Below are 25,111 nucleotides of genomic sequence, written 5' to 3'. Positions count from 1 at the left end.
TCGATTGATGTGTTGGTTATAAAACTTTATAATATATATATATATATATATATATATATATATATATAATTGTGCTTCAAAATACTAATACAAATAGACCTATAACAGTGAAATATAGAGTTGTGAAAAAAACTAGATAACCATACTTCCATCTGCCATTTTTTTGGCAGCCTTGTCTGTAGTGCGCGTTGAACATCTATATTGAAATACTGAAATATACATTTAAAAAATCCCTTTGTGATTTGCTTCCACGTTAAAAGTATTTCCTTATTTATTGATTCTTTATCGACAAGTTGCCTCAGCAAACAAATGTAGCTTGTGTTCATTTTTAAACTTTTATTTTGAAGGGCCTTCGCGAATTGGTCTGGTTTTAGTACGTCTGACTTGACTGTTGTGTGTGTGCAGGAGCATGTGTGCGTGTTGCTGTGTGAGTTTGTGTGTGTACATGTGAGTGTGTGTGTGTCAGAAGAGGACTTTGAGGGGAGTGGAGAGTGGAGTAATTCTAGCTCTCTTTAAAACAACTTCACAGCACGGAATCCGTCCCGGAGTTTGGCACTGAAGCCCCAGTACATCTCTGCTTTATCCCAGGACTCTGCAGCGGGATTATTTCTTCCAGAACAGCGACAGAAATCATCGGAATTCCAGTGTTCTGAGGATTTATTTCGGGGTGAAAGCAGGATTTTACGGATCGAGGGGTGCAGAAGGCTGGAGGAGAAACTGGCAAAGTTTTGGATTTCTGTTTCTAATAGTGTTTTTGTGAATGTAAACTGAAACTTCTCCCGAAGGTTTAACTATGGTTTGTGGATTGTGTGCGGGATCTCCAGAGTGTTGCGGAGTTGAAGGCTGTGCGACAAGTCTTGCAAAAGTTGTGGCTTAATTGAGTTGGCGACAGCAGGTCCCTGATCAGTGACTGAGCGGAGCCTGCTCCTTCTGCAGACTTTTAATGATGTTTAACGCGGCGCATAGTTGAGTGTTTCTTTCTAATGCAGCGGGTGATCCACGGAGCGGTCAACACCGGCTGCGCATGTTGTGCGCACCGTGCACACATCTCTAGTCTTGCGCAGAGAAGAGTGTAAATCGATGTGGCATCTCCCGGGACCCGGACGGGACCGACAGGACGCATTCAAAACTGTCTAAGTTGTCGTATGTTCAAGTCGAGACGCTCAGGTCTTGTACGGCGACTCTGGAGAAGCCGTCTGGTCACCGAGAGCGACGGGCGGGATGGAGGCAGAAGAGGTGAGGGAGGACGGACCGGACCGTGTGGCATACACTCAGGAAAGCTCCACAGACGCGAGCAGCGGTCGGTGACACAGACTGACACCGCTCCGGGACTTACGGGGGAAGCTGGAGAGCTGACCGAGAGCGTGGAGAGGGAGGAAGAGGAGCAGCCTGACGATGACCAGGGTGCCATGTGCGTGCCGGAGCAAAGAAGCTCCCGGCGAGGACAGGAGGGCGACAGTGGGACGGTGACGTGTTGTTTGTTTGGGGAATGGGATCTTAGACCTCGGAGCCCGTATTTGGCCCCGAGAAAAGACGGAGGGGGCCCCTGTCAGTGCGCACCGAGACAAGCGGGACTGGAGGAGGAACTGGCGAGCACCGCTCATGCGTTCTTAAAAAGACTAAAAGAGAGATCTCTGGACGCGCTGCTGAAGGCTGTGGAGGCCAGAGGGGGGATAAACAGTGAGTGCGTCATGGTGCCGAGCTCTGAGCTGCGGCTCGGGGCTCATCACGTCTCTCCACAGTCTCTCCTGTGTAAGGTGTACCGCTGGAGCGACATGCCGCTCTCAGCACGGCTCAAAACACTCAGCCACTGCCAGAGCTTTGCAGCAGCGGACGGCACAAAAGTTTGCTGCAACCCCTACCACTACAGCCGCTTGTGTGGGCCAGGTGAGGACCACAACATTGTTGGGGAGGGGGGTGGGGTAGAAGAGGCCCTTACCCTTAAGAACAGTTCTTTTAATTGATCAGATGTTGGAGTAAGAGCTGCTTAAAGAAGTACATAAACTAATGTGATTCTTCCCTGAAAACGTAGCAGCTCTGAAATTAAGTAATCTTAATGGGGGCCCCCGAGACTATACCTTAGGAACCCCATTGGATCCACATGCAGGTTTTGCCCAAAGCTTGTACAAAAGAGGTTCCTTGTCCTGATTTAAGTTTCACACAACACCATTACTTAGAAAACCTCTAATAACTTATTTATTTTACGACAATTATCCCTAATGAGGTCATCTTAGATTCAGCCGTAAACTGAATAGTAATAATATAAAAGCACCAAATTAAACACCTAAACCTCTGGAGAATAAATTCCATGGACTTTTTTCTCATGTTTTTCTCCCTGCCCTACACTTTAATATTTTCAGACCAAGCTTGGAACGTTACTTTGATTTCTCTCCACATTCCTAACACATTACACACTTGACTTAAATTTGCGCAAAACTTTGCTGCATCCTACATCATCCAATTGTAGGCCGCTCTCAAGTTGCACTCAGGCTCTTTTTTCTCTGACAAGGAGGTCCTCCTCTTGTTATTTAGGCGAAGGAGTGCCGATAATATACAGTTTGCATAGTGCTGGCGCCAGACTGACTCGCTGGGTATCTGACTGACTGAGGACTCCGGCAATTACTGGCTCTGCTCTTAAAGGGGCCGCAGCCACAAAGCAGGTCCACTGTGGACTGAGGGGACTATCCCAGCAGCAGCAGTTTTACTGTGTTTACTGGCCTGCTTTTACACTGAAGTCCTCCTCAGAGTCTGTGTGAATGACGATGTCTCCTCTGAAATAGAATATACACCGTCTGTGATTGATGACTTGCAGGTTAGCTTTGGACTTCAGAAGAAAACATAGATATTTTCATACATTGAGGTGCAAATTCTTCAAGCGTTTCACCAGCAGAATGTCTGTCGAAGCTGGGTAAAAACTTTTTATTTTGCTCTGCAGATTACGCATGGCTCAAAAGTTTGTAAAATACTAAATTCAAAAACTGTCAACTGTTTACAAAGGTAAAGATATGCTCAAATGTGACAATACAAAAGGTATTTTTATTCTCAAAAATAAGATTCTCATTTACAAAGTCACGCCAGCAAGTAAAAAGATTGATTGCTGTCAGGAGTTCTGTAACCTTTATTTTTTACGATGCCTATGTAATCACTTTTCAGACGAGATGACAAAGGAGAATTCTCAGAGAGTCTGAAGGTTTTTGATTTTGGTATTTCATTAAAGGCAGTTGAACTGCAATTTTCTACAACAAAAAAGTGTACAATCCATGCTCATCATCAACCGAAAAGAGAAGACATCATTATTTAATTAAGGTATGATTTAAGTCAACATTTAATTTTCAGTTCAGGACAGGACTTGGCACTTTGCGTCACATGATAACAAAAAGGTGTCAAATGCGCATTTCACTTGGGAAAACACACAGCTTGTACAGCGAGTCTCAGTTTTGGATTGTTTCATGCTGCAGTTATGTGGCTCAGTTTGTAATTTGGGATTAACAGCATACAGCCTCTAATTAAACCTTGATTTTTCTTGTATTTCCAGAATCGCCTCCTCCCCCGTACTCTCTGTCCCGTTCAGAAGAAAATAAGCCACTGGGTGAGTTTGGGGAAGAATGGCCTCCACACATAAAACCAGTAAAATTTAATGACACAGAGGTTGTCGTCACCCTTATATTTTTAGACTGAAAACAGAGATAATGTTTGAAAAGCTGCTTGTGTTGAAACAGACACACGCCTTCATGATCATGACATCTAGACTTTTTAATTGAAAGGCTTTATTCTTGCAAAAAGGCAGTCAGGCCGCAGTTTTTGGGGCTGTGTTAAAATGGAAGCAGCATTCGCTTTTCCTGCCAACAACTCCAAATCAATAAATATTTGTGATTCTAGTGCGAATAACAAAAGCAATAATCACAGACTATTCGGACTTCTATCCTGAGTAAAAAGTTGTTGAGTATTGGATTTATATCTCACTCTTTTACTTTGTTTTTGCTTCGTCTTTTACCAGACTCGTCTCTGTCTTACACTGAAACTGTGCCCCCTCTGTCTTCCAATCCGCCTCACATTATGCCAAGAGAATACACAGGTGAGTTGCTTTCATCGTGACTTTAGGAGTATGAAGACTGTGTTCAGTCAGAAGTTTTTTCCTGCAGGGTTCAGATGTTGAAAGTGCATTTGTTTCCCTGAAAAATGAACAAATAAGTTTGGAAGCTCTAATGGAAAAAGTTTTTTGAGTTGCATAAATGTGTTTGCACTAAGAGACCAAACACACACACACACACACACACACACACACACACTCACTCATAGCGTGCATCATCTCTAATTGTTTTCATAAAAGGGTAAATTACATTTACTTGTGTTATTATGTTCTGCTTTCCTTCCTATTTTCAAAGGCTGTTAAGACAACCATAAACTCCCCTGCATAAAGCTTCTTTTGTCAAAGAGTCATGGAGGACTCGGCGGGGGTCTGGGGTCTCTCACCATCTAGATGCCACAGCAGTGTAGCCTCTCTGTCTCTCTTTCCAAAGTCTCTCTCTCCCTCTTCTACACAGCAAAATATTTCACTGGGATGAAGCTGCAATAAGATCCCTGTGCATACTCCCAATCCCCTATGCCTCTGCAACCACCCATCCCCCTCTTTCCCTCTTTCTTCCCTCAAATCCCTCCATTCCTCTCGGCAATTGAGCAGTGGAAAGAGACTGGCATTTTGGGGGCGGGGGAGCCGAGCGGCTCTGATGAGGCGGAGGTGTAGAGTTTTGTGTGTGTATATGTGGAAAGGAGGGGGGCTTAGGGCTGCCTTTGGACAGGAAACAGCCCCCTCTAGATGATGAAACTGGAGCTTTATTTGTTTACGTGCTGGGGTCGGGTGGAGAGGTCCTCGTAGCGTTAGAAGAAACCCACAAACCCACTCGATCAAGCCTCCCTGGGCTCACTTATGGAAGGTGATGAAAGGTGAATAGGCACCTATAAAGTATGTGTACAGTGTAGATGTAGTGTCACAGATCTTTCTGAAGAGGCACCAGAGCTCCAGTTAAAACGACTGTTTTGTTTTTATATCGTGTTGAAAGATTAACTTGATTTTTTTTTTTAACGTTTGATGATTATTATGAAAAATTGATTGTGTTTTCTGGGCATTTGTATTAGCTATTTGTGTTTTAACAGTTTTTTCACGCCTAATTTCTAAAAGGCTTTTTGCACTTATAAGCAATGTCTCAAAGCGTTACGTTGTCCAAAATTCCTCCAAAGTCTGCCCAATCAACCCCACAAGGTCAATCAAGTAGCTTGTGATTTTAAGACTCTGATGGGATTCTGAGTGTTGGCGCTTATGGACTGCCATTTACATCCTTGATACCCCTCGCATGCAAAATGTACAGCACAGTTGTGGAATGGTGGGGCAAAGTCTTCCACCCCGATCTGCAATACTAACAGAGGCATAGTCGGTGGAACGAGCTGGCAATATGTAGCGTCGGAGCTTGTGATGCAGAAACAGAACAGTGTGTGTGCTTGTGTATTTGGAGCTCCTGCTGTGTGATCTCCTGTTGTCTGATCACACGCCGTGCCTCTCCTGCCCCCTTCCTGGCATTCGCAATATCGTAATGCAATGTGAATTCACACACTTGGACAACAAAACTACTCTCTTACAGATGCATTGTTCAAGTACAAGAGCGTAATGATGGCGGATCTCGGTTATGGGGATGTTGCAGATCCATAGTCTGTAAGCAGCTTGTGTTTGTGTGCGTGTGTGTGGTCTCTGATCCCCTGCCCCCAACACCAGAATGCTGGAGCCGAGAAGTGGAGCTCAAGCCAGGAGCACGAGCAGCACATAGACTTGGCAAAACAGAAGCTGTGTGGAAAAAAAAACTCTGCACGTAGCTTTTGTGGAAGATTTTTACAGGTTAAATAGCTCGTTCTTTTTGAGCTACAACAGCTTTAATAACAGGAAATAAGCTGAACATGAAGCGTGTATCTAAGAATTGTTTGCAGCTTATAAAAGTCCTTGATGTTTGTTAGCTCTTTATAGAGTGTAAATGAACCTTTTTTGTGCAGGTGATCCTTTGGCAGATCATCTAAAGCCTGTGATGTTTTCTTTGGAACAAATATAAGCATTGAACATGTTCCCTGCCACTTCAGAATCTTTTTTTATTCCTTTTAAACCAGCTATGTATTCTAGCTTTAAGGGGAGAAAAAGGGCTGCAGCAGGGTGTGGTCCATACATACCTTTGCCCTGGCCTCTTTTATCATTCAATCAGTTAATGTTCCCTTTAAACCGCAGATTACAGTCTCGCTTTGAAAAGGAAAATGTCTACTGGAAGTTTAGGAGACTAAAATCTACTAAGATCGTCCCTCTGTGACTCCAACAAAACGTGTCATTCAGCTGCATATTGTCAGTTGGTGTGTGTGTGTGTGTGTGTGTAACTGTTTGTTGTGTGTGTGTGTACGTGTGTAACTGTTTGTTGTGTGTGTGTGCGTGTGTGTGCGTGTGAGACAGGGAGGCAGAGAGGGAGGAATTTCTGTCTGACTCCGTGATAAGATCGTCTCAGAGCACTCACATAGGGGTTCTATCAGGATAAACACACACACACACACACACACACACACACACACACGGGTAAACACAGTTTACCAATCACGCGATTCATTTTAAGGAAGGATAGGTTCTTTTTTTTGTTTTGTTTTTTTTTCCATTATAATTGATGCATAACTAAAACGAGATGTCTGCTGTATATGAGCGTATTAACCTTTTTTTTACATAATGCATTTTTTAAAAAGCTTGAGTTGGCTTTGCACTTCATTCGATCATTTGCACTTTTTGCTAGTTTGTGCCTGATATTTAAGGCTTTTGGAGACTCAGAGTTTGTTGATCCAATCATTTCATCAATTTTGTCTAATAAATACAAAACTTTAGCTGCTCAGCTCCCAGCCTTGAAGCTTCTCAGTAGGGCTTTGGAAAACACTGATGTTTAAAGAGAAACCCCCTAAATCAGCATTTTTATCAAGTTAAATGATCAAGTACCTCTGTTGTGGCGAAAAATAGACCTTTATGGGTAATCTGGGAACAAGCTAGCAGTAGTTCATTTTGCTGTCCGCTCTGAAATCCTGTATCACCTTTAGAGGAGGGTCACGATTTTTAACGGGAAACCGCTGTAATTGTTCAAGTCCGGTCTGTGACTCCTTTCCCGAATCTCTTCCCCCCCAAATAAAGAAACTGATTACTGATGCTCATATTTGCAGTCAGTATGGGATGAAGTCAAAGCTGGTAAAACCTACAGTATAGTTTGAAATATGAAATAAAAAAGGGAACCTTTAATCACCCCATGATGCTTACTTTATCATATTGAAATTTAAATATGAAAGTTGTTTCCTTACTTTTGCTTCTGGTGTGCAATGATCATTCAACTATCCTGGTTTTTCTAGTGTTTCTAAAACCATCGAGCTTTCTTTATTCCATCATTTGGATTTTTCGTGCCTTTCACTGAATTGAATAGTTGTACAGCATCATTGATTTTGCAAGTGACATCACTGTGCTCGTCAGACGTTTGTCCACCTTGTTGTCATTAGTCTGGGGCTTCCAAACATGTGGAAACAAGTAGAGCAATGACACTTAATGGACATTAGCATGGCTTGGACACATTGAAGTAAGACAAGAAGACTGCTCCCTCTCTGCCCTCAGTAATCATATTTTGGTGGCTTGTTTGCTTAAGCAGAGCGAGGTATCAGCCAAACATCCTGTCTCAAAGCCCTGTCTGCACTGGCTGCAGCATTAACCCCATGAATCGGCCCTTTGACTGATGGGGCACAGCCCAGGAATGTTGGGAAATTGGGTAGGTGAGGGGGAGAGGGGTCTCAGAGTGAAAGACGTGGGAGGGGGGGGGGGGGGGGGGGATAAGGGGGTCTGACTCTGGAGAGTGACATCTGATACATGTTTGAACATATCGCCGTTAATACTTAAGAAACACGTAGCGGAGCCGACATTCTTGGCAGAGTGGTCGACAGTTTTAAGAGTTTGAGAGCAGTGTGCTGTTTTAGTGAGTTTAGTTCTGGGAGTGTGAAGCTTTTCCTGGTCAGTCCTGGTTCACACAGTTGGACAAGGTTTTGGAAAATACCTACTCTACCAGTCTCTCGTAAGGATTTGACTCACAGAAGCATGAACATTTTTACAAAGAACCCACCTTTTAATACTTTCACAGTCCTGAGATGTGAAAATCATGCAAGGCAGAAAGTAAACAACCGCGTTTTGCTGTGTTCGGAGTGAATCTATCCGTCTTAGTCTGGCAGGGTCCTTTCAGTGACCTGAACCTCCAGCCTGTTTGCTGGCACACGTACAACACTTGCTCTTATGCCTGACTGAGACACATTAGACTATGGAATTCAACATCAAGTGCTGGCCCATTAACCATTTGCCATTTCCTTAAATATTTTCCATCATGCCTCCTTTTCAGGGTGGGAATGCAGCAGAAGATGCATAACAAAACCATAAATTCTCAGTGTGGTCATTTATCTATGAAGTCTGTTAGTTGCTTTGGATTATTAATTTATTTTAGGTTAAAAGCCAGAATGTGAACACTGGTTTTGAAGCTATCTCCAAGAGGTTGTTTTTTTTATTCTAGCTTATATACTACAGCAAATGTGTTTCAAAGAAAAGTAGACCCTCCTAAGCTTCTTTGGCGATCAAAATAATAAGAAAACCCACTCAATTGTTGTATCTTAACTGTCATAAAACTAATAAGATTTGTTTGTTTTACTGAGAAAAACCTAATATAGTGATACAATATATTCTGATAGTGACCACCACATTATTGAACCTCTAGGAGTTAACTTTAAAGGAAAGACTACAGCTTCAATACACTTATATTTGTCTTAAATAAGATAAATACAGAACACAGCCTTTTTCGATTTTCAACATTTCAATGTCAACACTAACCTGTGACTCAGGTGGTGTCTAAATCCAATTAATGCTTCCTTCATTGCCAAAAGATGTTGACCCTAGCTACAATATAGACATATATTATGTTTGTCTTTAAAGCATAATCAGGAAAATAACTGTTGTATAAAATCAGAAAGTCTCTGATGCAAGATGTATTTACTAAACCAAAAGAGATAACAGATCAAGATTAGAATCCCAATTGTCAAAATTCACAAACAAATGAAACTCCCTCTACTGTCACAAACATTAATCTATTCACCAGAAATGAATCACATCATTAACAAAGAAAACATATGAGGTGGTTGAATGTTTTAAGATTTATTTTTCTTTGGGGAAGCTGAGAGGAACGATGTTTCTATCTTTTAGAAGTAGATTAATCTTAAGTATGTGAGGACCTTCTGCATTTCTGGGATACATATTTTTGTGAACCCTTATGAAGGTTTTGTTGTTGGAATACTCTGGTCACTAACAACACGGCGTCATCAACGAATGAAGAAAGAATGAGAATAAATATTTAGCTGCGTCGTCATCCTCTTGTGATATGTCATCACATGTTAAAACAAACAGCTGTAAACAGAGCTGACAAGACTTGACTGTTGAGACTAAAATGCTGTTATGGATCTTTTTCCATGGATACACAGTGATTGTAGCTTGAAGCTGCCTCCCAATCTGTCAAAATGCAAATTCTTGGCCGCTGGTTGAGCAGTGGTGGCACAGGTTGGAATCCGACCTATGGCTTCTTTCCCACAGGTTGTTCTCCCCCCTCTCTCTCTCTCCTAGATTTCCAACTCTATCCACTATACTATCTCTCCAATAAAAAGCCTCACCAAAAAAATTATTTCATTTCTTGTCCTGGAAGAACTTAAAGGCATCTAAGGTGCTCAGAACAAATGACGGAACAAAATGCATTTAAAGAAAAACATTTAGATATTTTTGCAGGTTGCATTTTTATGTATTTTAATTTTTTAAAGTTTCTGCATACATTTCATCTGGGTAGATACGCTGCTTTATATGTTAGAGATTACCCTTAGTATGATTCAGAATTATCCAGAGATTTACAATATCAGACATTTTATAAGAAGTGACATTGAATGGACAGCCTTCGACCTCTCGATCGTCATGCATTCAGGAAGTTTTACACATCAGCAGCAATCATTGCGGAGAGATTCACTTGTATTCTGAGAAAACACAGTCATGCTTTCCTAAACTTTCCTCAGCCTTTTTTCGTCCTCTCGTCTTTTCTTTCATTTCTTGTAGTCTTAATTGTTCTTGTGTGTTTCAATGTTAACCTAGCTTCTACCCTTGTAGCCTCTAGTGTTTTTGTTGTACACACATTTTTCTGTCTCTTCTCCTCTTTCTCTCTTTTTATCGCTCCCTCTCTTTTCAGGCCATGTAGTCAGGCCATCACAATTTAAAATAAGGTTTAAATTACAGGACTGGCTTTGGCTTTCCGTTGTTCCCTCAGAGTTTTTGCCAACCCGCAATTTGGCTTTTAATGGAATCCTGCCATGCTGCTGAACCTAAAGATTCTTTGCAGATGTCGACAGACTCTGACTCTGGGAGATTTAGGAAACTGTCGCCTGTGCTGCGAGCTCTGAATGCAACACTGAGTGAAGAATGAAAGATGAAACATTTTAAGGAGTAGTTAGTAAATGATGTAGCTGCCTGTTCTGATGAGAAAGAACAATTTTATGAAGTGTGTTGTTACTATCGGACTCTGAGGAGGGATTTACTGCCATGTTTTTAATGCACAAACGTGCTCTTTTATTCTTTTAACTTTCAATAAGCAATCTTAAAGCTGCCAACTCATAACTGCATCTTGGATTATTACAAAGTTTGACACCTCTCAGCTGAGTTATCATCGTTGTAAATCTATTAAGTTGCTCAATGCAAAATATTTTCCTCTAAATATGAATGTATTTTAAACTATATGTTTTTGAAACAGAAAGTCCCATGCTAGCAGAGCCAAAAGCTATGCCTATGAACTGATATGCATACACTTTGTCTGAAAGTGAAGCTGCACTTACTTAATGTATCTTGTTAACTGCTCATTGAATGACTCTGTGTCATATGGTAGGGGTCGCTTGTAGTGATCAGCAGACTCTGGGATTCCCCCTCAGCTCTCTCTGCAGCATCTCAAGCTCAAGTTAAATTGCTCGGGACTTGACTTTTGGGGATCATTTCACCTCTTTAGTGCTTTTATTTCTAACCTGTTCCAACCTGATTCCTGCAAACAAAAAAGCTTGTTTACACTTCCTGCAGGCAACGACTCACTTATGTTAGCTTCTATGCTAAACATAGAAAGGTAATTAGAAGCTCAGAGAAAGAGCTTTGCCTTCTAAGCTTCTTCAGACTAAAACAGAGTAACCCAAAGAGTGTAAATATTGGACTTTTTCCATCAGATTCACTTTATCATCTCACAAGCGTCCTGTATTTTTGTTCAGAATGTGAAAGAATTTCTGTTTATGTCGTTTGACCCCAGAATGAAAGCACATTTGATGCAAGTCAGACATCATAAATGTGCAGATGCAAGATATGTTTGAACTTCCTATCAAGTACATATCTAACACGGAGCCACGAAATGACTGCATGTCTCAAATTCTTTATGTCATTGTGAGTTATGTTTAGTGATTGTGCATTGTATTCGTGCAGTTTCACATTCAGATAATTCTCCCATATTGAGTTTGGAAAAGGAATTTCATAATTCATAGTGGAACAATTGGATCTATTCCATGGCTGAGTGTGTGTAATTATGTTGTGAGGAGTGAAGGCCATATAGTGGAACCACGTGAGGACTCAATGAGAGACTTGTCAACTTGACCCCTGTAACTGGCTGAGCGGGGGGAGGAAGTGTCGAGGAAGAGGGCCTGTCCAGGAATGTGTTGGGAGGGGAGGCCTGTCAACTGCAGAGCTCTGCTCCTCTGTGCCTACTTGTGTCTTTCTTTTAAAACTTAAATCCAAACTTAATTTCAAGTGTGTAAAACTAAAAGCCAGTTGTTCCTGCAGCTGCAATGGGGCATCTTGATACCTGAACCAGTTGATTGATGTCACTCTGTGGCTACAAATGGATAATTTCTGCACCTCTTGGCAAATGTAGCCACACAATATTGACAGTGAACTGTGATTGTTGATAGTGAGGACAATATAATTATCCAAAACACTCAGACGATTAGCTCACCCTTATCTGGTAAAGGTATTTCCAGTGCAAACTTTGACTTTGATGTGATTGTTTTCTCCCCGCTTTCACAAATGAACACGATAAGGTATTGCAGGAATGCACGACAAACGATCAAACGATCTACTTCAACACAGGTTCAACAACAGTGAAGACACAAAGCCTACGTGCCGAACAATGAATCACCTCATTCTGTAGCTGCTTTGACACTTTAATGTACAGAAGACGTATAATTCAGGTTTCAGTCCCACCCTCCCCTGCTCTGTTGTTGAAGAAGCACTAAAACAGATGCAAAAAAAAGGCACTGAAACTGAACTCTTGAAAGATTGAGAGCCCTAAAAATGAAACAAGATCAGTCTGTCTGTCTTTTTTACTCAGATAAATTGAGCTTCATTGTTTTTGTCCACCTCGAGAAAGCAAAGAAGCAGGCCCAGAAACTGAATCACCTGAATACTATTTTCTGCTCATCGAGCTAAAGACGGCTAAAGACAAAGACATTTAAAAGAGTTACGTTTTTTGTTCTTCAGTTTACCTCCAGTTGTCTTTGAATTCCTTTACTGATTACAAAATTCACAGTGTTCAATTGCAAGCTTGTTTTTGCGAAATGAATCCAGACAAAGGCTGTTTTCAGGTTTTAATGGAGTTGTGAACAGAAAAACTGAACGTCAACAAAACACCAGTGGTGTAAATGTGGTTTGTCCTTTCCACTAGACACAGTTGACTTATAGAAGTGAACAATCTGCAGAAAAAAGTTAAATATGGACAGAAACATGCTTCATTTGAATGTTTTTAAACGTCTTTCTTTTGTGTTGGATGATAGTCATCTTTTTGTCTGTATGTACTGTTGAATCAACAGTACATAAAGACACAACACACAAGGAGAAAAAATAGTACAGCAGATGAAACGTCAACAAACCTCCATAATCAATTTAATACATGCACTTTATATCATCTGAGACTAATTCTCAATTAGTAAAAAAGAAACCATTAAGTAAACTAAGAACAACAGCCTTCATTGAAGTGTTCAAGCGTAACTAAACGTTGCTAACATTACATTATCTTTGCAGTAATGATGAAGCTGGAGGGGTTTTTCTCCACATTGACAGCATGAACTCGGTATGCTGATGGATGTTTTAAAACATGACAGCAGAGTTTGTCCAGGATGTAACAATGATGTATGCAAACCTGGGACATTCTTGGCCTGACGTCGTCTGGCACTTTGAAGTAGCAGCAGAAACGCAGGAAGCTGGTTACTTTCTCTCTTCCTCTTAGAGGAGCTTTCTGAACTGCCTTCCACCGAGCACGTCCTCCCAGGAATTTTACCGGGACACGCAGTAACTTTCCTGTTTCTGGATTGGCCTGAAAGTCAAAGAAATGTGGATTTGTGTTTGTATCGAATAATGGATTGGTGGTAGGCAGTAGCAGAGAAGGATTTGTTGTTGCACTCTACAACAGGCTACATCACAAGTTCTACTTTACAATAGGAAAAAAATGGAGAAGGAAAGAGTGTGTGTGTGTGTGTGTGTGTGTGTGTGTGTGTGTGTGTGTGTGTGTGTGTGTGTGTGTGTGTGTGTGTGTGTGTGTGTGTGTGTGTGTGTGTGTGTGTGTGTGCGCGCGCGCAAGAATGTGTATGTTTGTGAGCGAGAGCCCCGTTGTGTTGGTCTTTAAAGCCCATGTCTGGTGATAACGCAGCACTCTGATGGCAGAGATAGTCAAGACGCCAGCTTAAATGTGGCTTGCTGGATTGAAGTTGCCCTGTAATGATAGTTGTCTCAAACAACACAGAGCATACCATTTGCAGTGAGAGAGGGGTGTTTTGTTTATCCCCCCCTTTTTATTTTGCTTTCCTTCTACTTTAAAACTTTTGGTTGAAATTTGAGGAATCAAAACAAAGCAGCTCAACAATGGTCACTAACTGAATTCTATCCTGCCCTGTTGTTGCTCTGTCCCCCCTATATTCCCTCCCTCTCTTCTCGCTCTCCCCAACCCACCCTCTTCTTTCAGCACAGTGGAAGAGTCTAATAACTGGAGGGGAATCTAATCCTTGGCACTGGATGAAAGACGAGGGTCTCCCTCCCTCCTCTCTCTTTCTCACAGTCTCTTTCTCTCTTCATTTTTTCCGTGGATGCTGGTTATGCTTGGCAGGTTCTTTCCCTCTTATTTTCCCGCTCCCTCTTTTACCCAGTCTCCCCCTTTTTTTACTCCTTTACTTCCCTCTTTTTGCCCCAACTTTCTTCCTCTCTGTGCAGGTTACCAGAAGGAAGCTGGTCAGCATGAAAGTCTGTAATTTAGAGTAAAATGTTGCCTTCTTTGACACACCCAGATTAGGTTTTTTTTTGGCCTAAAATGTAAATGAGAAGATAAATGACAATTTATGTTTTTCCGTTGCATATGAAGCTTCAAGTAGCAACTAGTTGAGGTAGAAAGAGCGAGTTAGACAGTTTGAAGGTGGACATATCATCCTTTAAAGGTAACTGAATATCCTCTGCCTTGTGTGTTTTATATAAGAAAAAGTGCCAGAGTCCAGCACTGTTACTTCTGGTTAATAAATAAAGTTACATAGATGTATTTAGTTTGCACAGTTTTTACCATGTTATTTAATGAGCTTCATAAGTGTAATTTGTAGATTTTTTTTAAGTTTGGACCAAGCCACAAACTCAGGTGTTTTATTGTTTAACAACCACTTGGATGTCATCAGTGACAGGATTTATGCATAACTTGTGTTGGACTGATAAGATCACAAGCTGGCATTTTGTAGCTGTTTGCCAGGAGGCTCAAGGCTCGCCTCAACTTAACCTTTTTGCTTGTTGCTTTAGGTTGATGGCGACCGCCATATTTAGGCCTCAAAAGTGTGCTTCAGTAACCAATGGGTGAGATCCCAAATGTTATACCAGTCTGTGGTTTGGACGGAGGCAGGTGTGCCATTTACCCCTGTTTCTAATTAAGCCATTGACAGTCTAGCTCTCAGCAAAACACCAATGTTTCCTCAAATGTCCAAATAGGTATTTAATAGTTTGAAAGAAGTTGTGAAATAAGAAAAAAGAAGGGAAAGATGAGTAGAACTGTTGTTGTTTGAAGTCCACGTTGACGGTCTATTGGGAGCGGCCAGGAAACTGACCTTCTGACCTCTTAACTTTGATTGTTTTGTGTTAACCTTAACACAAAATGTTTCCATACATTAAAAGGTAAAGAGGATTTAGATTGTTTTTCAGCTCGTTTTTGGTTTTATTTTTTGCTTGCCTTCGCACCTTTACTGAGACCTTGAATACAAACAGCAGTGAAGTGAAGGGGACGTTTGGAAGAGATTGGCACTAAAGGACAGTGATTATGAAATGAAACAACAAAGGCTACTTATCTAATTGGTAAACAGAGCTGTTAAATGGTGGTTTGCTTAATAGCTTGCAGGATGCTGTAATTGCTGCCAGCCCTCACGTACAGATGCAGGCGAGCAAACACACACACACACATTTTTTTTTCTGACTTCCTCCGCTCGAACATAAACACGCTGATAACCTCCAGTCTGAACCCGTCTTTACAAATTCCATTGAAGAAGTCGGGCGCCCACCAGCTCCTTCCTCCCTCCCTCCCTCCCTTCTTCCCTGCTCTCTCTCGTCATTCTAACACAAGCTTATGATACCTTCAGCTGGATGCTAGCCAGACTGAGCGTGATGACACTGAAGACTGTGCCAAAAACATTACACATGTCGTGCTGTACCACTCGCACTGTCAAACACTGCTGGAAATCATGATTGACTATTTCTTTAACATCATAGCATATCGGTTCATCTCAATCAATCAATGTGTTCACAGAAACGTCTGGTCTTTTTTTCATCTCACACATGCACAACAAAAACTAAAAACATGAGCAGGTGTGTGTAATTTCTTGTTAAAAAATAAATAATATCATTACTCTTACTATAAGCCACTTTCACCTGACAAGTCCAGTTAAAGTTCTAGTTGTAGGACAGATAAGAATCAGGCCTGAATGTTTTTGCAATAAGTAAAATGATCTGCTTATGAAGCATCAAAATGTATTTGTTTTTGTACTTACTCATTTAGATATAGACATCATCAGCATGTTACATTGGCCGATGTTTAGCTGTTACTTTTAAGATATAAGGGCCCATTTTGTCGCTTGTTATTTCTTGAAAGTTTAGAGACGTAGAGATACATTAAAATCCCAGTGAAGCAGCGCAAAACGTGAATACAAAATGTTATGTATTAAAGGAAGAATATGCAACTTTTTGGATCCAGTACATTTCTTCACTAAATGTTGTGCATGAACAGAAACGCATCTTATTCTTGATCTAAAGATTCTATAGATGTATGAACACAAAGTCCTTACTCGTTGCAGCAGCACTTGTTATGTGATAAAGATTGAAAGTGTACTCTGTCTAAAAACCCCCCAAAAAAGTCCCAGTTTGTTTTATGTCTTGGGAATTAATTTGATCATGAGCTCATAAAGTCCGCCTGTGTTTCCCCAGACATGTTTGTGTTGACTTATTACAGGGAAGAGCAGGGCTTGTAAAAAAGTGTTTGGTGTGTGTGTGTGTGTGTGTGTGTGTGTGTGTGATTCTGTTTATGTGAGTGTGAGGGACAAGGAAAGAGAGAGAGAGAGAGAGAGAGAGCGAAAGAGAGAGAGATCCTGCTAGCTGAGCAGTCTGCTCTCTTATTGGAGAGCTGTAAAAACTCTAGACCGCAGGAGTTGCCAGCCTGGAATTCACTAATGACACACGTGGGCCTCAGATGAGAAGTGCAATTTTGCGTGTGTTTGCGCGAGTGTGTTATAGTCATACTGTTTGGATCAGAAAGCCCAATTTGTGTGTGTCCTTGCGCTTGTGTGAGGCCCTGTCTCATCATCGAGTGTGTATTTGCTTGTATTCATGTACAAACGCTCAACACAAATCTCCTTCTCCTCCTCCCTCCCCCTACCCCAACCCCCTGAAACAAAAATGGCCGCTGTGCAAACATAACACACCTAGCCTAATCTTGGAGCTGGTTTCACCCAAAAGCAGCTTGCTAATGGGAGCAGGTCTGTGGCCATCCCTGCCGCTGTTGGATGAAGAGGGGGTGCTGCGCGCTGGAAAATGAAAGGAATGGGGCCACAGGCACATGGGTCTTTAAATCCTCTGTGTCAATAGAGTCTCTGGAGCAAAATAATGGCATCACTCTGTGTGGGAGTTAATGTGAGCTGATAGCATGAGGGCTGAGGGGTCAAGGGTTCATGGGCTTGCGCTAGGTTGACAGAGAGCTGAATGCTTTCCTCTCCCTCCTCGCCCCCTCCTCACTCGCCCTCTCTGCTGCTCTCTACCTTCTCTTTACCTCCGGACCTGAAGGGGTGTTGTGTAGGGAGATGATGAGGGATGTCAGAGGAGGAAGTGGCCTGTTTAGTGTTGGCAGCTTTAGGCCACTTCTCAAAATATTCTCATGAGTGACAAGTTAAGGGGGGAAATGGGTAATGAGAAGAAACATGCTGAATGCAGACGCCTCCATACAGCCAAAAGGGTCACAATCAACTCAACTGAACTTCATACATTAAGAACCTTTTATCCAAACATGCAGCCTAAAGGGCTTCACGTAGAAACAAAGACATTAAAAGATTACAAATTCAAATAAAAAATAAAACTTTATTTTGTCCCTGGGGGGCAATTCAAGGAATACAAGGAATTACAACATTATAAACAAGAACATTTGGGAAAGAGAAAATGGTTTGAATATGCATTTCACTTCAGCTCCTTTATAAAAACAGCACAGTTATAGTTGTCAATATTTCAGGTCCCTGCATTGTTTTTGGATTCCACCAAATTCTCTCTATGGGTGGACTTTACACCTCTTGTGCAAACAGTGAAAGAATGAGCATCCAAACATTTGGCTCCAGCTCTCATAAAGACTTCCTCTCCCATCCTCCCTTCCTCCTCCCCCCTTAACACAACATCATTCTCCTCCTTTCAAGGGGAATTACTGTCGTAAAAAATTAGTGCACTTACCAAAGCAAACACTAATACCTCCACCTCTCTCTTTCTCCTCAGACACTGGTACCTCCCTCGGCTCCTCCACCTCCGGCAGACATCGCTCTCACTGGTGCAGCGTCGCCTACTGGGAGCAGCGCACGCGCGTGGGCCGCCTTTATCCCGCCTACGAGCCGTCGCTCAACATCTTCTATGACCTACCTCAGGGCACAGGCCTCTGCCTGGGCCAGCTCCACGCCAACGCCTACCACAGTCGCCGTGACGACCCTGGCAGCCACGGCACATCAAGTCTTTATGGACATCCAAGCCATGGAAGTGGAGGGAATAACAGCAGCAGCAGTGTACAACAGATACGCAGTAAAATCGGCTACGGCATCGTGCTGAGCCAGGAGTCAGATGGAGCGTGGGTGTACAATCGCAGCCTGCACCCCGTGTTCGTCCACTCGCCCACTCTGGATCCACCGAGCGCTCGAGGGCTGAGCGTGAGGAGGGTGATGCCAGGCTTTTCCCTCAAGGTGTTTGACTATGAACGCTCCAGCTGGATGGCCTCGCATGGCGTGAAGCCTGAGAGCCAGGAGGGGCCCTGGGACCCCCACAGTGTTCGCATCAGTTTTGCTAAAGGATGGGGCCCGTGCTACTCCAGACAGTTCATCACCTCCTGTCCGTGCTGGCTGGAGGTGCTGCTCAACCACAGATAGCACACAGACACACTCACAGTCTCCTTACCCAGGATCCTTATTGTAATCTACCTAGATTTAATATAAGATTTATATATTATATAAAATATATTATACATGTAAATACTTAAGTCATTTTTACAATGCAATTATTTATGTAATGTGTATGGACGAAATAAAAAAAGGAACAAGAGTATGCACTTTTCATTCTGTATATGCATTACAGTTCTCTGTCATTTTACAAACAAACTGTAAACACAAGACATAACCTGGTTTACAATCTCATGATTTTGCAATTCCATCAAAGAGTATGCCATACACACATTGTCAATAAAGTATTTGTATTAAATGAAGGTTCCTGTGGTGGTCTCAGGTTCTTACTGGTGCTGTAACGTTATTTCTTTAACACTTGGAAGGATCCAGGCTAGCTGTTTGAAACTGATCTCAGTTTAACAATCGGCTTACTGATTTCTGGCAGTGGCTTCTGATGTCATGGATACTTATCATGTTAAATGATTTTGCTAATTTAATAATATTTCAGATATAGAAGCAGTTTAAAACAACACTTCAACAGGATTTTTATTACGTGACACAAGACGATCGACTTAAACACCAGAGTTGTTGTTGTCTGTTAAAACTTTGGCTGTGTGACAAAATAATTGAAGTTCAAATGTCTGACTTTTGATGCTCTCTGGAGCTTTTAACTGCATCTCAGAGTCTCTCGGCTTATGGTGTGAAACACCGCTCAAGTGATAACAGGTGCTGGAATATAGAGACAAGATCATCAAGCATGGCCTCTACTTTTTGATGTGGATGGCCTTCTTGATCTTTCTCCTGGTGTCAGCTGACTATGTTTTTAGTTCAGTTAGTAACTGTGATCATTTCTTTCAACTTCTAAACAAAGTTAACCAGGTTAAACATTGCTAAGCTGAATCAGATCTTTAGCTTTCAAAAAGAAAATGTAACGTCAGATTTTGGATAGTGGATTTCTTTTGCAGACAATTTTCTGAAACTGAAAAATGGAGGAAATCAGGGCAACTCTTAATTACAGTAACACTCCTCACTCCGTGGAACAAACTGATCTACATAACTAGCTTTGAGAATTAAAGAGCATTTTGTTGATAACTAAATGATTTTGTCTCAGTGGTGAGTATAGGCCAAAGAAAAATTAAGTGCATTTTCAGTTCTTAAAGTTTTGGCAAAGCTTGTTGTGTTTCACAACGATTATAGTTAATGAATGCATATTTCAAGCAAGACACAGTCAGATCATGTACATCTAGGGTTAGTCAGTGCAGGGCCATGTGATCACATACACAGAAAGCTCCGAGGCAGACAATGAGAGGAAATTATAAGCTTTCCCAACAGGTCAAAAAGGAACTTTCATCTCCAAATGCTTTCTAGTTTGTGTGTGTGGGTCCATAAGCAGTCCATAAGTTTCATTACTACTCTTTTTTTTTTTTTTTTTAAATTATACTCCAACTTTATAAATCATAGTGATGTTTTAACTATCTGTTTGGCCTTATTAAAAAGGGTCCAGGGCGATGGAAAACGGCAAAAGGCGTCACAGTGCCAGTGGTAAGAAAATAAAGTGCATAACTGAGAGATTACACAACAAACCACAGCAGGGTACTCAGGCCCAAACCAGCTCTGGTAGGAGAAAGTTCTGTGTTTACAATGTAATGGCATCCTGTTTGACTCTTTCAACAGCACAGTTATTTATGGAAACTCATATTTGGGCAATAAGTTGAAGAGATGTAAGCAGTTAGAAAACATTTCTTCAGACGTGTGTTTGAAAGACAAAGCAGCAGCAGAAATGGCTTAGCACAGGCAGTCAGGCATTTTTGTTTTGACCCTGAACTTCTGCAGGCTGCTGGCTGAAACCTGTAATTAACTTTAGCTGTAAAAGTAAAGGGGGGCTGATTACAAAGTTGCAGTACTGCTGAAGGAAAATGGAGGACTCGTGCATTCAAAAATGTCTCCAGTTTCACAGTATGCAGCAGTTTAAATCTAAAAATCGTCAATGTTTTGAGTATTTTACATTGTGGATGCAGAGAACAGTCATATTTGTGAACTGTAAGTACAGAAACTTAGGTCTAAACTTTCATTGTGTACATAACAACAAACAGATCTGAATAAAACCCTTCAATAAAAGCTCAGGGCATTCCCATATACCCCTTAAAAAATTCCAATGTATATTTCAGTCGAGTCTGTGCTCTGCTTTTCCAGGCAAAGTGTGGGATTTGTGGTCAGGATACAATGGAAGGATTCAGTGGAGGGATTTGGGTGGGAGAGTTGCTTCTGGCAGGCTTAATCTAAAAAACGACAATGTTTCTCTTCCATCTCTTTTTTTGGTTTTCTCATCTGAAACACCCTGGCCCGGTCTCCTCTCTTAATTGTTTTCCTTTGTCAGGACTTAGAGTCCTGGAGACGATGAAATGGATCCCAGGCAGAGAGCTGCGGAGGAGGTCTTCTGGCCTTGTCTTCATGGCTGCGGTGTGAGCTGACCTCACAGTGAACTGAAGGAAAACGGGCTAATTATGCCACCGGCTCCTGAGCTCCACCCCTTCACCATATAATTATCCCTGTCCAGATTATGATGTTATAATGATGTTAATGAATGCATCAGGGATGGATAATTAATGGATCGGATTTTCTGTTTTTGTAAACAACAAGAAGAGAGAAGACTTAAAGGACTACACCTGTTTGTCTATAAGTTTTCAAAAATAACATATTTTATGCTTTTACTGGCCATTTTCAGATGATGTGGGCTGTGAAAATAATTTTCTGCTCTGAGAATTATACATTGTTCTCTTTTTGCCATACCCCATTGGAAAATGTTCAAATTTCCAGTAATACTTTAGCACTCTGTGGGCAATCGTTTCATTTATATCTGTATAGTTTAAAAATCTGTTAATATGTTCATCCCTCACAATCTAAGTACATTTACATTTTCAATTGTTTTATTTAAGTCGTTGTCAGATGCGATCCCACTATCATTTAAGAGTGTTACAGGACTGTAAGTAGTTTGTGTACACAAGCCCTTTCTTTTTCCCTCTTTCCTACTACCAGTTTCAAAGGACAAATGCTTTTAGAATATTTTTCAAAATATTTATACAATTATAAAGATTTGAAAAAAAATCAATCAATTTATGAAGATGTTCTTCTAATTAAAATCCCCCTCCCATACTACATAGGGCATTCCTGGGATATAAAGTTGTATGTTAGAATGTAAATTATCTGCCTTTATTACATCTGTATTTCTAACAACTAAATTTGCAGTATTATTACAAATTGTTTATATTCGCCCATATGATCAGACATTGACACCGAGTCAATAACAAAATGAGTCTGTCTCTATAGTCTCAGATGTTTTAATGTTTGGTAAGGTTTGGTATTTTTCAATTTGACAGTAGCAGCATTCATTTTGACATTGCCCTTAAAAGAATTACATCATTATAAATATATATTTATAATAATGTAATTGACTGAATTAGACTGTTAAATCATTTAGAATTAAATAATATTGCTGGCATCTGTAATTCTGATGTACAGCCCACTACTGTAAAGTTCTTTATGTTATTCATACTGTAAAATTAAAGTATATTGCTGGCTTCTCTGCTGCCAGCTCTTTACTATTAATTGTAGAAATACAGAAGTATACCATATTTCTTGTTTACAGCCAACTACTGTAAAGACATGTTACAGGATATGACCTGCTCTTTCTGTAAAACGTATTAAGATAAAGATCGATTGATTAAAGTATTACATGTTTTATTAGATTTGATAACATTTTAGCAAGTTAACACTTTAAATAAAACTGATCCACAACATTCTGAGTAATCTTTGTAAAAGCATCGTGACATGAAGATACACAATTATAAAGATTATAATCCAGCTCTGATTTATTCCAAGAGAGCAAATTATCTGAGGCAGAGCAAGTGGTCGCCAGAGAAAAACACTCCAACCTCAGATTCCACACTCTTCTTCCTTCATCACACCATCCTCATCATACTCACAGTGTTTTGTCACTCTGCTGCTCAGAGTGCTTGTGGATCAATAGCTCTGCTGTTAGTAAGCCCTCTGTGTGAAACCACAGACAGCTCAGACGTCTCCTCGCTGTCTTGTTGCTGATTGCACATCACTGTTTATTAATGTCATCCACACAACAAAAGGATGATGACAGACACTGCTTAAACAGTCTCTCACGGAACCAGTTAACAGACAGTTGGCATTAAAAGATGCATCATATCAGATATGTAAACATTTGCTAGCTCTGTGTAACCCAGGAAAAAAATATGTTGATAATTTTAGTGCATTTAGATATCATCATGTAATTCTGGAAATCACAAGCTCAAAGTGTGACGTTATTTTTCTTAAAACATTAAGTAGACTCATCACAGCTATATAGCTACACTGTATACTCATGATAATACTGGCTTAGTTCTTGTACATCTTGTTATTCATTTTTTAGTAATACAAGACAAAAAAAAAATATTGTTGCTTTCAGTTGCTTTAACTAAACAGCTGACATAGAAAAAATTGAAGCCTTCTTAAATGTAAAACATTTTTTATTGCGTAACAGAAGTCTTAAATAATCATAGTAACCATTGTCTGTTGATTATCTATTTTTTTAAGCTACTCTCCATCTTAATAGTCCTCACCTATGACTGCTCTTTAACAAACCTGACACTCCCACACAAATGCCCTTGTATACATCTGTCCGCACCACACATGCATTTACACACATGGTCACACAGTTTTTACAGTCGTATTTCTAACATTGAAGGTATAAAATCAGCTTAAAGTACTCCCCATCTGAGAAAGCCTGACTAACTTTTTCACTGGGCATCAAACAATAACGATATAACTTCTTGTTTCCTTGTTTGAAACAAGTAGTGAGACGAGAGAGAGTCACTTTGACGTTGTCTTAAGAAGATGCGTTGCTTTTACTGCAAACTTTTTCTCGTATGATCTATTGGTATAAAAGTGGACAATGTACACATCTCAGGCTCGCCCTTTCAATGAATGACTGAGGTGCTGTTTATTTTCCAGTCCGTCTTTGTTTTGTTACTTTAAGCACCATGTCTGTCAGCCATAGTGTAATTATATGGAGACAGAGACACAGGAGGGGGGGAGGCGTTGGAGACAGCCTTCTCTTTCAGCTGCTGTGAGCCGCGACCAGTACTGCCTGAAGCTGCTCCCCTCTTGAATAGCAGCCAAGAGACTCTTCGACTCCCGTTTAACCCCTTAGATCACCCGAAGAGCTCTTTCTTCTGTATCACCTGACGGCTCAGAAGAGTTCTGATCCAGAGGCAGACATGAACTGAAATAGGCTGTGGACAGTGACCGATGTACACCCAAATTCAGATCAGCATTTAAGCAAGGTATTTTCCATAAAATTGGCATTAATGTACAGTTTTGGTATGATATTGCATAAAATGATCCCTGGGGATAAATAGAAAGGGTCTGTAACTGTGGATATCAGGGGAACAAGTAGGCTAGTGGTGGTGTAGATGTTTAATTTCTTTTTTTATTTAACCTTTATTTAATCAGGAAGGGAAAACTCATTGGGATTAAAAAAATCTTTTTCAAGAGTGTCCTGGACAAAAAAAGCAGCAAAACAAGTAACACAGTTACAGGGAGACAACAGTGGTGTAATAGCACAGTGTTCCATAGATTTAATTACCCCCCTCATCAATCTAGTGAAAAAAAGGTGGAATGATTACAAAATACTTTGACGCTTGATCCAAAGGGCATCTAGACCTCAAACAATCACACATTTAGAAAATTATAGCAAAGTGGTAATAGATTTTTAAAAATATTTTTAGATATTTAGCTCTTTCACAGTTTGAATGCAACACAGAACCTGATTTGTCTTGATGTGTTAATGCTGAATGGTTTGTCTTTTGCCCAGCACACGCCCCCATTTATATCACGTACACATGAATTAGAGATAAAACAGAGAGCTTTTATCTGAGATGGAACAAGATAGAAATGGACCAGCTTGTCATATTTGTGTTTCCTATATATTTTGAAGAGGATGAAGTTACAGTTAGAATGTATACAGTATATGGTGGTCCAACAGTGGTTAGTGTAAATCTCATGCCTTGTTATTCTGGCAAAAGGCCACACCACCGAGACAATAGCTGTAGCATATTTCCACAGACACAGAGGATGTTTGACTATTTTCATCGAAATTTTGATATAATTCCTTTTACAAATCCATAACAAAGAACAATTCTGACCAGAGACCACACAATCAAGTACGAAACCAACTTCCCTTCTGTTTCCAATTTGTTATTGTTCTCAGATAAAAGGTTTCCTTTACAAAACTTGCTTTCACACTAAATACCACCAGAAAAAAATCTCAACG

The 25,111-nt window shown here is 40.7% G+C and overlaps 1 protein-coding gene across 1 annotated transcript; it reads left to right on the top strand.

The window, feature by feature from the left end:
• The first annotated feature begins 473 nt into the window (after positions 1-473).
• Positions 474-19,055, top strand: LOC306821635 (mothers against decapentaplegic homolog 6-like). Its single transcript, XM_079340176.1, has 4 exons — positions 474-1,887; positions 3,536-3,589; positions 3,998-4,075; positions 18,122-19,055. The coding sequence occupies exons 1-4, from the start codon at positions 1,146-1,148 to the stop codon at positions 18,757-18,759; spliced, it is 1,512 nt and encodes a 503-aa protein (XP_079196302.1). The 5' UTR covers positions 474-1,145; the 3' UTR covers positions 18,760-19,055.
• The last annotated feature ends 6,056 nt before the right edge of the window (positions 19,056-25,111 follow it).

Source organism: Symphodus melops (genome assembly GCF_947650265.1).
Source record: "Symphodus melops genome assembly, chromosome: 3".
In the NCBI taxonomy this organism is placed as follows: Eukaryota; Metazoa; Chordata; class Actinopteri; order Labriformes; family Labridae; genus Symphodus; species Symphodus melops.
The sequence above is the reverse complement of the archived record's forward strand: the minus strand, read 5'-3'. Positions and strand labels throughout refer to the sequence as shown.

Excerpts from the sequence above, each read along its gene's own strand:
- LOC306821635 (XM_079340176.1), top strand. The coding sequence starts at position 1,146 with ATGTTCAAGTCGAGACGCTCAGGTCTTGTACGGCGACTCTGGAGAAGC. Across the intron at positions 3,590-3,997 it reads AGAAGAAAATAAGCCACTGG|ACTCGTCTCTGTCTTACACT; the intron begins GTGAGTTTGGGG and ends GTCTTTTACCAG. Across the intron at positions 4,076-18,121 it reads TATGCCAAGAGAATACACAG|ACACTGGTACCTCCCTCGGC; the intron begins GTGAGTTGCTTT and ends CTTTCTCCTCAG.